This window comes from Malaclemys terrapin, chromosome 10, assembly GCF_027887155.1.
Source record: "Malaclemys terrapin pileata isolate rMalTer1 chromosome 10, rMalTer1.hap1, whole genome shotgun sequence".
Lineage (NCBI taxonomy): Eukaryota > Metazoa > Chordata > Testudines > Emydidae > Malaclemys > Malaclemys terrapin.
In genome coordinates, this window is record NC_071514.1 from 60428246 (window position 1) to 60447470 (window position 19225).

The following is a 19225-nucleotide window of genomic DNA, read 5'->3' on the forward strand; positions in this document are numbered from 1 at the left end:
ATATATATACACAGAGAACATGAAACAATGGGTGTTACTATACACAGTATAATTAGAGTGATCAGTTAAGGTGAGCTTTTATCAGCAGGAGAGAAAAAACTGTTTGTAGTGGTAATGAAAATGTCCCATTTCCAGCAATTGACAAGGAGATATGAGGAACTGGGGGTGGGGGGGAGCGGAGGGAAATAAGCATGGGGAAATAGTTTTACTTTGTGTAATGGCCCATCCACTCCCAGTCTTTGTTCAAGCCTAATTTAATGGTGTCCATTTTGCAAATTAATTCCAATTCAGCAGTCTCTCGTTGGAATCTGTTTTTGAAGTTGTTTTGTTGTAATATTGTGACTTTTAGGTCTGTAGTTGAGTGGCCAGGGAGACTGAAGTGTTCTCCAACTGGTTTTTGAATGTTATAATACTTGACGTCTGATTTGTGTCCATTGTGTGTACGAGAACGAATGGATACAAACTGGCCGGGGGGAAGTTTAGGCTTGAAATTAGACGAAGGTTTCTGACCATCAGAGGGGTGAAATATTGGAACGGCCTTCCGAGGGAAACGGTGGGGGCGACGGACCTGTCTGGTTTTAAGATTAAGTTGGATAAGTTTATGGAGGGAATGGTTTAATGATAAAACATGGTAGCCAAGGAAAACCAAGCAATGGTACATGAATAGCATAATGGCCAACAAGGGTCAGGCTAGAGACTCTTGCCTATATGCTCGGGGTATTACTGATCGCCATATTTGGGGTCGGGAAGGAATTTTCCTCCAGGGTAGATTGGCTGAGCCTCTGGAGGTTTTTCGCCTTCCTCCGCAGCATGGGGCAGGGATCACTAGCAGGAGGGTCTCAGCCAATTGAAGTCACTAAAACACAGGATTGGGGACTTCAACGGTAGAGTCCAGGGAAGGGTCTTGCGGCCTGCAGCATGCAGGGGGTCAGACCAGATGATCATAATGGTCCCTTCTGACCTTAAAGTCTGAGTCTGAGTCTATTTATTCTTTTACATCAAGACTGTCTGGTTTGGTCAATGTACATGGCAGAGGTGCATTGCTGGCACATGATGTATATATCACATTGGTAGATGTGCAGGTGAACGAGCCTCTGATAGTGTGGCTGATGTGATTAGGTCCTATGATGGTATCTTCTGAATAGATATGTGGACAGAGTTGGCAACGGGCTTTGTTGCAAGGATAGGTTCCTGACACTCATCCATGTCTCTACCCCATCTTGACTTCAGTTATAGCGGCTACAAGGGGTGTTGAGGGGTGATGCCTGTATAGCAATGTTTCTCAAACTTCTGTATTGGTGATCCCTTTCACACAGCAAACCTCCTCCCTTATAAATTAAAACACTTTTTTTGTATTTAATACTATTACAAATGCTGGAGGCAAAGCGGGGTTTGGGGGTGGAGGCTGACAGCTCACGACCCCCCATGTAATAACCTTGTGACCCCCAGTTTGAGAACCCCTGCTGTAGAGACTGTGAAAACATGAGTTTTGGGGATTGAAGTCAAGTTATTCCCTGCCTGAAGTTGGTCTGTGTGTATAATGAGCATGACAGTCCATCTTTTCCTTCATAATCCTACAAGGAGGGTGTGAGGAGTCCATAGAATTTTACAGAAATCTCCATTGCAATTGCAGGAATTGTGAGCATTTTTTAGCCATCTCCACAGTATGTACCTTTGACTCATTTGCTGTAAATTGTAGCAAAGGAATTAGTGTGAATTTTTATTGTTCTGCCCAAGCCCTCTTCCCCTGTACAGAAATAAGTGAGTTTATTACAGTAGAACACACCGATTTCTATATCACATTTCACACATCTCTTGTCTGTTCCAGCAAATAACATACAGCATATCCTCTTCACACACCTACGGCTATGTCTACACTAAAAATTATGTCGACCTAACTTATTTCGGTATACAGCCACCGCAGTTATTAAATTGCTTGTGTAAGCATACTTGGTTCCTTGTGTCAGTGGTGCACACCCTCATGAGGAGAGCTTCTATTGATTGTGTTGTCAGTGTGGGCATTGTGGGATGGCTCCTGAAAGCCAGTATCAGTCAATGTAAGCAATGCAGTGTCTACCTAATTACATCTAACATGACTCTGTGCTGCTCACGGAGGTAGTGTTACTAAATCGGTGTAGAAAGGCACTTATGTCAGTGAGACCCAAATTTAAGTGAAGACACTGCCACAACTAGGTTGACGCAAGGCAACTTATTTCACTCTAACCGTGTAGTGTAGACCAGGCCTAAGTCTTTCAAGGCAAATCGAGACTCTGTAGGTGGTTTAACAAGGGGCAAGGGGATGACTTTGCTTTTCCTCCAAGCAAATTAGCAGCACCTAGATTATGCCTATTTTCTACTTCAAGGGAATTGTTCCATTTCATCCCTTACTGGAGCAGTCTTTAGAAGAACAGAAGTAATTGACAGTGCACGTTCTGCTCTATGAGGTCAGTTATGCCAAGCATACATTAAAAAAGACAATGCAATAGATTAGTTGTGGGATATATTGCATATCAGAATTGTTCTATACAGACATCAAAATATTAACTAAAAGGGAAAGACTTCATAAAGTCTTGTGTAGTCCCTCCTGGCATGGGGATATGAGCAGGTATTCAGGATTTTTCTTTAAGTATGCTGATATGATTAAATTTAACTTGACACAAGTGATGTACCGTAACATGTGATTGTAATATTTTAAAGAACCACTTTTTCTGATTGAATACCTACCAGCAACCAATTTTATATAGCCGTATCTAATCTGAATTTCTTTAGCAACTAGAAGCTGCCTGAATGCTAAAGCAATTGCAATGTTCTCTATCTGATTAGCTGCACACTTAGCGAATACTGAACTATTTAAAATTATTTTCAGATAGTTTATTTCATTTGAAGTGTAACTGTTCCAGTTTAAATACTAGACAGTTGATTTCACAAGTTTTAAAGCAAGTTTTTAAAAACTACTACTCTGCCTTCCCAAAATAAGTGAATATAGACTATCAACATGTAAAAACTAAGGTTTGGATTTTGATGTTGTAAAGAATGTTTAGTTTTAAGAAACTGTGTGTGTTTGAATATTTTTTTCCTCAGTCCTATCTTGTTTTGGAAACAAAAAAGAACGTGTACATGAGGTAAAAAAATTAAGTACAGTATTCGAGGCTAAGTTAATACAATTGGAAATGAGTGGCAGTGTTTATTACACAGTTGTACATTTAAAACAATATTCTGAATATACTTCCTTCAAATAAAATCTTCCTCTGTGCTATGTATTAGATGCCACATGAAATGGGTTTGAGCAGTAATTTTACAGATGCATTTTTAAGAACATGAGAGTTAGAAATAAGATGGGTGCAATTTCTTGTGCATAGTCCCATGATTCATTTTGTTTTAAACTCATATATTTCTCAAAGCAGCAGCGTGTATGTTACCTTTGTCAAGCACCTTTACCATTTTAGCTCCTCATTTACATAACAGTTTGCTATAGTAATTGTGCTTTGTGAGTTTTTGACTTCATGAAGAGTGTGCAAGTCCTAAAGCAGTAACTCTAGAGAGGAAGTGGCGGAAGAAATAATTCCCTTGAATGCAGCTCTTTATGCTTTCAATCTGTAAAAAGAACTGCAGATGTATCATTATCACTATTTTACAGATGAGGAAACTAAGGCACAGAGTGGTAAAATAACTTTCCAAAGGTCACAAAAACACATCTCTGGCAGAGGTGAAAAAAGGACCCAGGTCCCCTGACTCCCATTACTATGCCCTATCTACCACACTATGCTGCTACCTGCAATAATAGCTGCATTTGTAGGAGATAAGCACAGTGGAACTCACCAAGCAGTATAGTAGAATAAAAGACTTTTCACTTACACTGAAACAATTCAAGAGTTTCTCTTCACTTCCTTTTAACAAGAGATTCACTCTTTAAATTGATTCTTATGTATTTGGAGTCCTTCATGATGTTTTGACAGTGTGTAGAAACCCTGTATTTAAAAGCAGCATTGGATCAGTAAGTTTGAGCGCCTGTCACCTCAGCAAAAGCAGTGAGCAAAGTTGCCCTTCAGTTTAGTGTTGTGGTTTATTTTGCTAACAGCAAACATTGTTGAAACAAATAGTTATTCATAAATGCTATAAAATCATCTTAACATAAACATTAATTGAAGTACACAAATGATCACAGTGGTAAACAAATATAACAAAGTGTAGCTGAGGCAGGAAGCCAATCTCTCTGTTCCCTGTGCCCAATGATATTTTGATAGTCATTTTAATCTTAGAAAGTAAATAGCATCAGACATGATGTTCCATAATTTCAGCACAGTGCCAAAAAATGAATGCTGCTCTTGCCAGTACAAACAAGAAAGCAGTGCTGTACAATGTGGTCATCTCAAATCAGGTCATCTATGTTCAATCACAGGCAACAAAAGTATTGGAAAACTAAAATTAATTAAATAAAAAAGAGAGATGGATGTTGAATGATTTGAGTTCACACACAGTATACAAGTGAAGCCAGCCCAACCCATCACAGGATTCAGTCTTTCTAGTTTTTCAGGCCAATTTCAGCAGGGGGGAAAAATTAGAATGATTCAATTACTGATATTACAAAATCATGTTGGATTCTATAGGAATAACTGCAGACTAGTTTTAATCAAAACTCTATTCAAGTCATAATCCTGACTCTTTGTACTTTGCAATCAATAGGTAATGTTATTGTGGATAAACCTTGAATTCACAAGAGCGCCAGTATACTTGGTCAACATGTGGGGGTCACATTTTAAAAAGTTTCTTCCATTTTGAAAGATTACTTTACTGGTTTGAGAGTTATTCTGTGTACTTAAAATGGCTAATACCAGTAGAACCGGCAATATTAAACAGACCAATAAAAGCTTTTTAAGTGCAACTGCTATACAGAAGTTGAGCTATAGCTATTTTTAGATATGAAAATGAAGACGCTTGTGTGGGTGCCAGTGAAATCTATGTTAGCGATAATTCAAACATCCTTTGAGGGAAGATGCTTACTAGAAATGATCAGTATCCCCATTTTTAAAAGGTTCTCTCCCTTATATTTGTTAGATCACAGATTTTTATCTGCATGCGATGCCAAAACTAAGAGATTTATTTGCTTAGGTAATGTGTTAATTACCATATACCCTCCATTACAATACAGGATACAAACAATTCACTTAGGAAATAGTAGGTCATTCACAATGAGTGTGCTGTGTGTGATCTTCTCTATGAACAATAACATAGTAGTAGATGTTCATGGAGGTTAATAGCCACAGTGAATTCCATTTTAATTACACATCCTTTAAAAAAAATTCATCATCAGATTGCAACCTGCAATCTAAAGGATTGACAGTCTCTGAATAGCATTCTCACATGGACAGAGAGATTGGCATGTCTTCATGTTATACCAAGTATTATTCATATTCATTAAGACTGAAGGGGACCCAACAAAGTGTGGTATGGTGAAAAATCACACCAGCAGAGTTTGCTCATTTATCTTATTAATGTCTAGAGGGCTGCACGTCTGGTTTTATTTCCGAACAGATGGGATTACAAGTAGATCTGCCCCACTGGCTCCACTTAAGCCTGAACCTTTCTCACCTACATCATGAGTGAACTGTGTAGGGATTCTTTGTTTTTGTGGTTCTTTGCGCTGCTGACTCTCCGAAATGATCCAGCATAGGTTAAGTGTCGTGAAGGCTGAGAAAAAAACACAATCTTTTGCCATTGTTGCTTTTTGAGAGTAAATCAGGGTTTGTTACTGAGGGATTACTCTGGCTAGAGAGAGGCAAGAAACATAGAGATGCTATGCCAGTTGGCCCTTATAGCCTTACTATTGCCCTTAATTCCTGACATGCAACACTCACTGACCTTCTAATCTCGAGTTATCCTTGAGCAGAATGTCCTGAGATAATTGCATTGAAATGTGGTAAATTTGGTGGAGGTTTTGTAAAGTAGACTCTGTTTTTTTTGTAGTGTTGTAACCATGTTGGTCCCGGAATATTAGAGAGATAAGGTGGGTGAGGTAATATCTTTTATTGAATCAACTCCTGTTGGTGAGAGACAAGTTTTCAAACTATACAGAACTCAACTTCGGGACAGAAAAGCTTTTGTGTAGCTCAAAAACTTGTCTCTTTCACCAACAGAAGTTAATCCAGTAAAAAGTATTACCTGACCCAGCTCATCTCTCTAATGTCTGCTAGGCAGTTTGCTGAAGCTACTGTGCTTATTTACATTTGTATCCAAAATAATGGTTTGGAATCAGGTTTTTGGAGATGATACTTGTGCACCATTGACAATTATTTTTAATTTAATTCTGGTCGGGGTTTTTTAAAGGTTTTTTAAAATTACATTTTTTGTTAGTTTACAGTGAAACTAAATAACAAAACAGCTTTCGGTCTGAATTACATTTCCAAATCCTGTATTAATTGCAATAATAATACCAAAACTAAAACGGCCAACATGGCTTATAAAATCCCTGTGTTGGTCAGGAGAATATATGACCAACTCCCCCCATCTTTGTGTCTGTAGTAGTTTATGCACCCCTCACCTCTGGGTTCTCGGCCAGCAGCTGCTGCTCTCTGGCCGCCCAGCTCTGAATGTGCGCAGTAAGTTTTCCCCCCTAAAGCTTCTCATACCCCACAGAATACATTCCCTACCCAGTTTGAGAACCTCTGGTCTACACAGAAATTTTTAGCTCCACAGCCCAAAACCCATGAGCCTGAGTCAGCTGATCGTGGGGCTTTTATCCCTGTGTAGATGAACCCTCCAAGACCTGAATTAAGGTTGCCTGGGCAGCATTACTTTTTGAATATCCTAACTTGAAAGTGCTTTATTTTGTAACCCTAACATTCTTTAAATATAGGTTTTTATATGATCTGCATCTATAATTTATTCTTTCTGTTGTAACTGCAGATGTTCAAATAACGCATTTAAATGTATAATCTTTTTAAAAAATCTACGAAACTCTTGGCCTGAATGCTGTCTTGTGTCAGTGAGTTTTACAGGTTCATTATGCATTGTGTAAAATAGTATTTCCTTTTATCATTTTTAAATTTAAACAAATGCCCCCTTCCTTTGTATTATGAGAGAGGTTAACTAGCAGTGTTCAATTTACTTTCTGTTCATAGTTGTGTGTCTCTCTATCATATCTTCCCTTATTCATCTCATCTCTAATTTAAGCAGGTGCAATCTTTTCACTCTCTTCTCATACAGAAGTCTTACCATGCTTCTCATCATTTTTGTTGACCATCTGTGAAACTGGCAACACCCATATTCCTTGGGTATTTTTAACTAAGAGAATTTTGTGTACGTGAAAAGTAACAGATTGGCAAAACTTTAAAATACTGTGTCTACAGAACAAGAACAGCCTGAGTAAACTACCCATAAGTATCTATGTTCATTCATTGGCTTCTGCGTTGATACTGCTAACAAAGTTGGCAATTATGATGGTGTATATCAAAATATATCAAAAAGACAATTTGGGAGGGTCTGTTTAGTGAGGTGAAACTACCACTATAATGGTTAAGTGGAACTGTAGTTTTGTGTGTTAAAAAGATCCCCCCCCCCCATGACTGAGGGTCAAGAGATCTGGGTTATCTTTCTGGCTTTGCCACAGTCTATACTTCATGGAGCTTTTGTGATGGTTAATTTACTGTTTGTAAACTTTGAGATCTTTTGGATGGAAATCTACAGAAGGCTAATGTATAAATTATGACAATCATATAAGAGAAAATTCCTTTGAGAAAGCCTTCTGTACTGTAATTCTTTATTAGTCCCCTTTTCCCCTTTAAATTGCTTTTAGAAACTCTTTCTGTTTTGGAAAACAATTATTTATTTCCCTGAAAGGTTTCTCAGGGAATAGCCCATTGCACTAGGCAAGAGAGTGTTTATGTCTGATATTCCATGTCAGAAATATGTAGCACTGACAGAATTAGTGCAGAGCAGAACATGCTGCACTTCTTTGCAGCTGTTTTTTTCCCAAAAATGTATGTTTAACAGTAATACATTAATGAAATTTCAGCTTTGAAATGCACCAAATTTGTGCTTAAAAGTAAAAAAAATCTTGTGGTAGGTGAGTGAGAGAGGAAGCCACTATCTGTAGAAGCAAAGTCTTTGTTGTCCCTAAAATGCCAAGTCGTAAAAATGCCACATTAATGTACTTTTTAAAACCTAAAATGTACAGCAGCACTAGTCTGAGGTTTGCCCTTCCAACAGAAGAAGTTAAGAGGAGACATAAGCTGAGTTGCAAGACTGGAGCTAGATACAGCGGACCCACTACTCCTGGTCTGGACTTGCTCTGATACAAAACCTGAGAGGTGGAAAGGGTGCAAAAGTAGCCAACAAACCCGTTGTACTCTCCTGATTTTATTGTGCCGCCAGGGACTGATTTGGCTGCCAGCACAACTTTAGAATAGTCACACGACTGCCCTAACGGAGCTAGTTTGGCATAGCCCCTAAGGCAGTTATGCCAGCTAGGAATCACCAGAGCACAACACTCTGTGAACATGGCCCCTCCCTCCCCACACCCAGGGACTTTTTGGCCTTCCTATATAGGGCAACTTCACAGCCACTTTATGCCAGTGAAGCATTGTGGGATCTGGCCCCATATGTTTACATTTATTGCTGGGTTACTAAATCACTTGAAAAGAGAATTCACTTGATGAGCTTTATTTGTATCATGTGTCCATGGACAGATGATCACTTAACATAGCAAAAGAAAGAACTGAAGAGATACCATCATCATGGTGGGAATATAAAATATACTTTTAGAGATTATATAATGCTTCAGATTTCTATTCCACTCTGATTTCCCAAGCACCCTTAACGTTGAGGTGGGTCATTGAGTTTAACATAGCCAAATTGGAGAGAGGTACATACCATACTTTTTAGCTGAAAAGCATATCTAAAAGAAAAACATACAAAACCACAAGTAACATAAAGGTGCCACTCAAGGGAGAGAACAACTGAATCTCTGGTACTGCGTCCTGGAAAAATAATCCCTGTTTGCTGTTGACCATTGCCATATGGCCATACCCAGTACACACAAAAAAGATGGTTGTGCTAATAAAATGGTCCTGAGCAGTGGCACTAATTCATTTACTAATTGGACATATATTGGTAGCTGGGATTCAGGCTTTTATCAGGGTGCAATATGGTGCATATGAAGAGGACACTGGGAACATATTTGTCTCTTGTGCATGAGGTTGTTTGGTGGAGAAAAGACATCCTACCATCACCCAAGGAAATAATACAAATCCCTGAGCTACTCCCTGCTCTTTTCTTTTTTTTCCTCTCTCTTTCTGATTCTGTCCAAGAAAAACTGTTCTTTTCCCCCTTTCATTCTTTCCTTTTGGGAACACCCTTACTTGGGAAAGAGTTTGTTTTTAAGTGAAATATGAGGCAGAACTGGCTTTGCAGTTACCTTTCCAAGAATGGGAGGAAGTTACAGAATTTTCTGTGTCTGAATTTGGTTGAAAAGTCAAATGGTCCAAGTCAAGTGGCCCAGTCAGATTATTAAACATCAAGAGAGAAAGCTTGCAGAGTTAGTCAATTCGTCCAATGAGGCTGGATGTCTGATTCCCTGTGGAAAAACCTGAAGCAGCTGTTTTTATTATCCTTAACTAGGAAGTGCTAGGAGCAAATCTATAAGAATTATCCTGCATTGTTAAAGAAACCCAGTGTATTTGAGTTGGAATGTAAGTTTAACGATACAGTTAATGCGGTTTATCCAGATTTTTTTTCTGGGAATTTGGGACATTTGTAAATAAAAACTCACCTGTTGTATTTCAATCCTGCCTCTAACTTCTTGAATCCGGTGACAGCCCATGACAGATTGGCAGTAAAGTTGAATTCTTTGGGGCTCTTTGTGTTGTCTTAGCCTTCTTCTCTGTTATGTGATTTTAATTAGAAATTTAATCATTTCTGAGACTACCTCTAGAGGATCTAGACAAGTTCCTTTAATAGTGAAGCATTAGCTTGCTTAAGCTGCCGCACAAAAGTAAAGCTTGGAAGCATTTCTGAAATATTTCCCTTGGTGGGCAAGAGGAATATCACAAAATAAAGATGGCAAAACAATTTCAATTATAAAGAAAGGGTAAAGTAAATTTAATGTAAAATAGACAATTTTTTTATTGCCTAAGTTTGCTATGAGTACTTAGCAACTTAAAAAAACAAATTTTATTGCTGTTAACTTTTCAAATTGTAGGAAAGATTAAACTCTCACTCTCTCTCTCCTGTAAACTGCAGTTGTCAAAAGAACAGGTTTAGGAGGTTTAGGGTTTTCCATAACTGAGAATACAATCATTTTATTTTAAAAATGAAAATGTTCAGCTTATGGCAACTTACAAAGTAGCATTTCTAATGTTTTTTAAACAGCTATTAATGTAGTCAAGCTGTGTTTTTTCTTCTTCTGTGTGTAATCATCTGCTCAGTGGTGCACTCTATAACTAGTAGCAGGAGACAGAGGAGTGGCCTGCTGTGATTGATGGGGCGAGGCCTAGCAAACTGAAAGAGTCCCATCTGGATTAGGTTTTGGGAGCAGTCAGATGTTGAGTGGGAGGTCAGTAAGGCTTGCATTAGCTCCCCCTCCTTCAACACCCCTATCATCCACACTCATACACACATTACATAGCTCACACGCCCTCATCCATAATTGATGCTTGCTTTGGGCAGATGCTGCATGGCCTGGGACTAGAGCAGCTGCTAAGTTTATGGAGGATAAAGAGAGCAGGATGGTACAGCAGGTATTTTCACTTTATTTTCACTTGAAACTCTGATTTTAGTCAAGCAAGGGCATTTCTTTTATTCAACTGTACCACTGCATGCAAGCCTCCTCTAATACATATTTTGTTGCTTAAGTCATTCTGCCAGGCGAGCTACAGCAGTGATTATGTGTGTCTGCTGTGCTTGATATGTCTAACTGAGCCGTTCTTATAACCAGCAGGTTTACAGAGTAATTTTGCATTTTTCTTCTTTGTTTCCATGCCCTGAGGATATGATGCAGTTTGGCTCATTTAACTACAGTATGAGAGGCTTTCTCTGAATGTGAAATATCTCTTGCCAAAGAAACAGAACACAATAAAACTAAAATAGAATAAAACAAACAGTAAACCGTTAGTTAGACTTTAAAATGTGGGCAACCTTAAAGGTTTTTAGTGAATAAATACAGTTTTATGTTGTGAGTGTGTGTTTAAAAAGGAACACGGAATAAGTAATATTTTCTTTGCTCTGTCTTTTGTGTATAAACATGACAAGCTTGCTTTATTATGTTTTGACACTTTTCATGCATTTTTTAATTATAAAAGCCTTTCAGAACAGAAGAGATAGTGCTGAAAAAGAATGTGGAGATTTGAGATTCTCAATAGGAATGTTTTAAAATTCTGATCTTTTCTGTTTTAAGTATAATAATCTATGGGATTTTAGAAAGCCTTCACTTGCCTATATCATACTAAGGCCCTTTTTTGTTCTGGTATAGCTCAGCATTTAAGCAGAAAGCAATAAACTGGATTTTATACACTGCCACGTAAAGCATATTTTGGAGCTGAAATGTGGTTTTCATTAGATTTCAGGCCAAAACATTTAGCAGAGCCTGACTGTCTGCCTTCCTTTGTTCTTCTTTCAGCTGCCAACTACTACTTTATTAAACCACACACAAAAATGAACATTAAGGGGTCATTTAAACTTATATAAAAGTAAAGAGATTCAGAGTTAAGTCTGAAACTATAACTTCAGTCTATCCTCTTGTGCCTAGTTAGAGTTCCACATTGCCTGTGTACTGTCACCCACTGTTTTGAGGCTGCTCCAGTGCCTAAGTTCATGGTCTAAATTAAGAATGGAGTTTCCTGTCACTTTAAGGAACATTTCATACCTTTAAAATAACTTAGTAGATTCCATTTTTCAGTTTCATTTTGTTTTCAATACTATCATTAAAATGTCATTTTAAAATACCCTGTTAAAATGCCGTGGGGTAGAAGATAACTTCACAAAGTTAAGATTCACAAAGACCCATTCAAATTTAGATCAGTTTTGTGTAGTCAAGATTTCACAACAGTATAAGCAGGGATCTGTTAGTTTCCACTGTATTAAACTTAATATGAATTCACGTCTTAAACAGTAACCAATTTCTATGTTAGTATCTTAATATTATAGAATATGTTTAATCATATGGGACATGCTAATGCATTATGGTAATGTTATGTGCTTTGAATATGCATATGCTCATTATGGATCCAGAATGTAGAGATTATTTAGACTAAATTTTAAAACTAAATAACCTGCACTTGTGGCATATGCAGTAGCTGCTTTTAAAATCAGAAATTCTCAGCATTATTATCATGATCTTCATAATAATAAATTCCTGGCTTACAACAGTATGTGTATATGTACATACACACTCACACATATAATTTCTTTATCTTACAGTGGACAACTATATATATTTTTAATTAAAACAAAAATAAGTTCAATGAAAGAATAACACCTGGGCTGATACCTGGCATGCCAAGTTTCCACTTCTCCCTGAATACATAGGGGTTATTTATTTATATGCTGACGCTTCACTATGTCCTTACTTTTGCCTGGTGCCACTTTAATAAGGGAATCAAAACCTCAGTTTAGCAAATCTAATGACTGAGCTAGAAGACTCTCATCAGTGTTAAGGTGCCTGACGTTTCATTGTACGTATGCCATTTTATGGCAGTACTGAAGTGAAATGTTTGAAGGTGCTGGTAAGAAATCATATAAAAGCTCAGTGCTCTTAATTAAATATTAGCTGTAATTAGCACTAAGTGTGAATGGTACAGATATTAATTAGGGTCTCATGGAACTGCTGTCAGTGTTAATGAGAAACAGTGGGGGTCTTAGCAACATCTGTTTTAGAACTCAAGGTAGTATAAAAACCTTTAGTAGATCAAAAGCATCTGAACATTAGCTGTTGGTCCCTTTGTTGCCATTATTGTTCTTTTTTTAATATCTGCTGACTGTAATGCCATGTCTAACAACCGACATGAAGGAATAACTTATGGACCAGGAATGACCAGCTACTGTGCTTCAAAGCAATACAGTCAAAGCAATTTAGTAGGTAGAAGAAATTTTTTTTGCTGTTGCTTCCATGCTCCCTGGTTCCTATCACTAAAGTCTGTCCTAAAGTATTTGATGTTTACAGTTTAAACATAGAACTTTCAACAAATACAAAAATTCACACTAATGGCTAATTACCTGTGAAGACACATGAAGGAACCCAATCATTGCCCAGTTTTAGTGTGCATACTTTCTTTAGTGTGCATTTTGGCCATGTACAATCAATATTTTTCATAATAATTAGGGAGTATTAGGTAAAGAAATAAAAAAATGAGTTTTTAATTTTATTTAAAAAAAACCCTGAATAAGTAGATATATTCCTGCTAAATCAAATGTACAAGGTATTTTTCCAAGTTTTAAACTTAAATTGTTGCAAGTTTTAGTGTAAAAATACTTAACTTTTCATCTTGGCTTGTAATACTAACAATACCATTATTTTACACTTTCAAAGCACAGTACAATCATGAAATAATCTCACAACACAGTGCAGTGTAGAATGTAAATATTGTTGTTTCCATTTTAAAGATGATAAAGTGAGGCAGAAAGTATAAATGATTTGCCCAAGGGGGACCCACTAAATTAGTTGAAGATATGGGATTCACATTCAGGAGTTTCAGACTCCTAGTGTCCCAGGCTTAATTCACTACAGCATATTGCCATATAGTTAGGAAAAATGCATTTTTTCTCCTGTAATATGTAACCAAGGGCTGTTGTAATATACAGGTTAGTGAATCCTCAAAGTTCTAAGTTCCTGTTCTGTTCAAATAATCACATCTGTATTTAGATGCTTATTTGAATTAGCTGAAACTGGTTGGAAATCTTCCTAGATGTGAAATTCCACAATATTACCTCTGTATTTCAGTATTAGCCATGGCCTTTGCTGAAGCCAGCAGGTGCAAGGATTAATGAAAACAAAAAATGCGTGTGCACGTGCGTGAGCATGTTTGGTGGAATGTGGCTGAATACTTCATAATCCTTCCTTCCCTCCCTACTTTTGCACATTCAATGGGGAATGAGGATGATCTTGACCAGACATCACAGTGTCTTGACGGGGCAGAGCTCATGCTGGACAAGTCAGGGGCTGGTCCCTCCCTTCCGCGGGTCCCTTTGTCTTCTCTTTGGCAGGACCTGGCGGGTTGGAGCTAATCAATTGGCGTGTCCCCTCCTCCACTTATTTACACTCTCTTAGGGTTTTCAAATGCCTCTTGCACCTGTTAGCTGTTCTCTTTCCCTCCTCTTAATTATAGCATAGGAGCTGGGTTTTTTAGGATGCTGCCTTACCAATCACTTTTTTGGTATCAGGAAATAATTTTTCCTCTTGGACCTCATTGACAGAGGTTCAGTGGGCATTTTTTTGGAGCTGGGTGAAATTTTTTCAATGAGTAGTAAATTAACCAGAAAATACATTTTTTGAGGCAACAAAATTTTAAAAGCAAAAGCAAAAAAAAGTTGAAAGTTAATTTTGAAACCAAATATTTCAACTTTTTGTTTTGAAATGGTGTTTGGTTGAGCAATTGAGCTAATTTAAAATACTAAATCAAAAGAGTAAAAGAAAGCACCCGAAGATGGAATAAAAAAAGAAAGGATGGGGTCGTTGTTTGGGGTTAAACAAAACATTTAGTTGGACTCAGAACAACACTTTTTGGTTCTGTCCCTGAAATTGAGATGAGTCTTTGGAATATGTATAGCCATCCTCAATTCCTTTCTCTGCCGATACTGCAGAGGTACTGGTGTCCCCTGACACTGTTATCTGTAGCATCATGATTTAGGCATACCTTAAATAAATTCACAAACACGTTTTGTAAGAAGAATTTTTTTTCAATGTCATAATGTATTCATTATGGTCAGTCCATTTAGCCAGAGAATGTTGCAGACATTTACGTTAAATACCTGTGATACGTTAACATTTTTGGCATCTGTTTGCCACAGCAGAATTATATCAAAGCTAAAACTAGATCTAACTGTCTATACAAATTATAGACGCTTCCATTTGGTCTTTTAATTTTAAAGGTTTATTTTAATACATAAATGTTAAATTATTACTAGCAAAATGATAAGGCATTTTAAGCTCTTGCATCTAAATTTTCTGACACATTACAGGGTAAAGTATTTTTAATATTTTTTCTCAAATGGATTTTAAACTGATGTATTTCTAGTCCCATATTTTTTATTTTGTGATTCTAAGCTTGAATCTAATCATCACATTGCATTTGTGCTCTACAGCTGAAAGGATGAACGTTTACTTAAAAGATTACACATTAAAATAGTGATGAACATCTGAGAGAGCAGCATTTTAGTACAAATATTTAAAACTGTGAGCACAGTGGATCATCTATTTTCAAACTCTCATTTGGATTTTAGGTTGGCTGCATCTTTTCAGAAATCTAGAAAACCATGAGAAAGAATGCACTATGTGATAAATATACCGAGCCTCTTTCAATGCCATCAGTGTTTTGTGACTTTTGGAATAAGTGGAATTATTTACTATAACTTTTCCTTCTTAACTGCTGGTTTTAGTAAAAACACATTGGCAACATTTAATGTTTTAGCTAAAGTATCTGTTCCTTTGACTGCATATACACTAGGGGTTTCAGTTCATGTATTCTTACCTGGTGTTAACAATCAAATTTTAAAGAGGCCCACATAGAAAACTACACGTGCTTCTCTAAAGGCAGGATTGTAATAGGGCGTGGCAGAGGAGGGAATTAAATCAGATGGGATACACTCTCCAGGGGAAACAAACATCCATTTAGAAATCTTGGAGAATATCCTCTTTACTTTCTAAATCATTTTTTCTGACTCTGCCTTTTTTTTCTTTACTTTACAGGGTAATCAGGAAGCTACAGCACCTCCTGACACAATGGCGCAGCCTTATGCCTCAGCTCAGTTCGCTCCACCTCAGAATGGGATCCCGGCAGAATATACAGCCCCACACCCCCATCCAGCTCCAGACTACACAGGCCAGACCACAGTTCCAGAGCACACGTTAAACATGTACCCTCCTGCTCAGACACACACTGAACAGAGTGCAGCTGACACAAATGCACAAACTGTCTCCGGCACAGCCACAGTAAGTTCAGGTTTCTTATATTTTTGAAGATGTATATCTCAAGTTACAAAAACGTATACTGATAAAGCTCTTTCTTATGTTGCATTTAATGGTTGTAAACTTGAATTTTATTTATGGTTATTCAAAACAATATAGGGTCCAAAATAGGTTCAGTCTTTTTTCTTTGAACTTTGAGGGTATTATTCTTCCACTTGTGGTGCCTCTCATCAAGCCAGTGGGTGGAGTAGTATCTGGTGGCACTTGTTTTCAAAATTCTTTTCCTTTTTGAATATCCAAACATGCAAAATTATATACGAAGAACAAATATTTAAATGGTTGTATATGATTTAACCTGTTTAGAGCTGGGCACAACATTCATTTGAAGGAAAACAGTGAATTTGTTTTGCTGATATTCATGACCCCTTATTCACTTTTCACAAAGGTTTATTTGAATAAAACTTTATTCTCAAGAATTTTCGGAAAAGGGATAGTGTTGCAAATATTTGTGCAAATATGAATAATCATCATGAGTATCTGCAACAGAAGTACTTGTGCAGCCATCTTGAAAGCTTTCTGTGGGTTTGGAAATCATCAAATAATGGAACTGAAACAACACCATGTGACTTATCCGCCCAGTGGGTGCGAACAGCAAATTACAAATCGTGACTATTCCAAGTAATAGTATGCAAATAAATGTTAGGTTTAGATCTTAACATAAAACCTCCATAGAACAATTTTAAATTGTGAATAGTTTCATAAAAATTGGTGTCTATTTGTGGAAATATTAAGAACTAAAAAAGGGAATCAAGTTTCTGTCTGTCTTGACAACTTTTTTTAAAAACTAATATATAAGTGTGTAAGGGATCTAAGTAAAGGAGTGACCAATATTTGATGCTGAGCTCCCACCCTCTGAAAATCAGACACTTTAAAAGTGTCTCCCAAGTCGAACAACCAAAAACTGTGACTCTCAAAATCACTATTCACTTTTGAAAATATTGGCTGAAAACTAAACATTATAACATTGGTTTATTAAGGTCCTGGTTTGAGGACTGTCCCTTGAATCTGAGATAGAAGGCTTGGGTTTTTTCCACCGCATTTTTTTGTGAAGGGCACAGTTCCTTTAACTATTTGTCTCGAAACATTTTATCCTTCCATAATAGCTGATGCTGCTACACTTCCCCTGGTTGTAGGAAGATGAGAAAATGTCTCACTCAGAAATTAAAACAAATGCTTCTCTGTGCATCATCCAGCAGATATGCTCTAAAAATGTGCAACTGATGCCCTTCCTGTATGCCTCCAAGCATTACGCAGTGACCAATCAATGGATTGTTCTGGGGGTATTTAAGCACCTTGCCATGTTACTTCTACTATTACATAAATATAAGTGAGAATGAAAAATAATACCATTTAGAATGAGAATGCACAGTGTATAATACATTCTATACACTATGAACAGGAACAGAGGACTTGCCATAACACAGCAGACCAGTGGTCTACCTAGTTCACTGCTGTATTCTTTCTGACATTAACCAATATTAGATGCTTCTCTGGAAGATAGAAAATACAGTGTCATGGACAATTATGAAAACCTACTCATATGAGAACTTTCTTCCCAATCTCCTCAATAAGAAGCCACCTTGTGGCCCAGAGTATTAGGAGCTATATCCTTTCCTAACAAAAAAGTTTTTGTCCTGTTTATTATACCTGTGGATATTCTCATTAATGTCTAGTTATTTTGGGAATCATACTAAACCTCTGGACTCAAAGGTATTGTGATACTTAATTCCAGTTTTAGGGCTTGTATAATGAATGTTTCCTGTTATAGTTTTAAATTGGGTAGCATTGAATTTCATTAAATGCCTGCTTGTTCTTATATTATGGGAAAAATTAACTAGGAACATCCTATTTACTTTCTCTAGTCCATTAATTAATCTATATACCTCTGTAACGTGACCTTTTATTTACTTCTTCACTAAGCTGTTCATGTTCTAGTATAATGTCTTATGTTATTTCGATCCCATTCATTAAATAGCATACCATTTTGTTTGTTGTTTTGATCACTACTACACGTTGGGCTGATCACAATGACACCCAGCTCAGTCCCTTCATGTTCGTTTCTTTGGAATTCCTGGATTTATACCAGTCAATCCTAGGATGAAATCCTGGCTGTATTGAAGTCCCTGGAAAAACTCCCATTGACATCAGTGGGGCCAAGATTTCACCTCTGGTGACCTGTTGCTTTTTAAGTGTGTTTGACTGCCTCATTTATTATCAACTCAGTCTGACAATCTCATTGTTTTTAGTAGGAAAGAGCACAGAACTGGAGTAGGTATTTCCTCAATGTCCTCTGTGGAAAAGAGTGATGAAAAGAAATCATTTAGTTTGTCTTCAATGGCCTTGTCTTCCTCAATTACTCCCTTGAATCCATGGTGTTCCAGCAGATGCAGTTATTCCTTTGCAAGTTTCCTCCTTCCGACACAATAATAGCCGAAGACATAAAAGAAATAACATTTCTATCTGTTTTTCCTAGTCTTCTTAGTCCTGCTAATTTCCAGTTTCCACTTTATTGAGGGTAAATATTTTAATTTCCTTGCCTTTGACTTAATCTTTTTGAAGAGCTACCTCATTTTTTCTGAAATCCTTGTCTAAAATGTAATGTAACAGTGAAAGTTGTTGGCACAATACCTCCATGGAGAAAGATGAACTTATTTATATTGTAATCATTGTTACTTTTTAAGGGTGGCAAATCTGGCCCTATTTAATACTTAATACATATGCTATTTAATGTGAATTGTCTTGTTGCACTTACTTAGGATCTTAGAAATTTGAGATAGAAAAGATGTATTTGGAAATGTAAGCCATATCTAAGATGGTTTGTTGCCTACACTATCTTTTTTATGTAATTCGGATTTAATTTAGAAACCAGTAAAAACAATATCATCCAACAATTTGCAGACAAAGTCAAAACTGTAATCAATTGACAACATATGGCATTTTATACTTGATATAGTACAAATAAAGATTAAAGGTGAATTCTCTAAGGGTCTCCACTATTCAACTGAGCCTCATCATTACTTAACTGCTAAAAATCTCCCACAAATTTCCAAT

General features: G+C 37.0%; 1 protein-coding gene across 30 annotated transcripts in view; it reads left to right on the forward strand.

Moving 5' to 3' along the window:
* The window catches only part of RBFOX1 (RNA binding fox-1 homolog 1), a 2469250-nt gene that overhangs the window by 2253146 nt on the left and 196879 nt on the right, over positions 1 to 19225 (forward strand). For 26 of the 30 annotated variants that reach the window (XM_054041251.1, XM_054041252.1, XM_054041257.1 and 23 more), the window contains one exon: positions 15896 to 16138. In XM_054041251.1, the coding sequence (XP_053897226.1) occupies positions 15896 to 16138 (243 nt within the window). Of the gene's footprint in view, positions 1 to 10565; positions 10734 to 15895; positions 16139 to 19225 lie in introns of those variants that run through there. The other 4 variants (XM_054041275.1, XM_054041281.1, XM_054041280.1 and 1 more) reach the window with 3 other exon arrangements.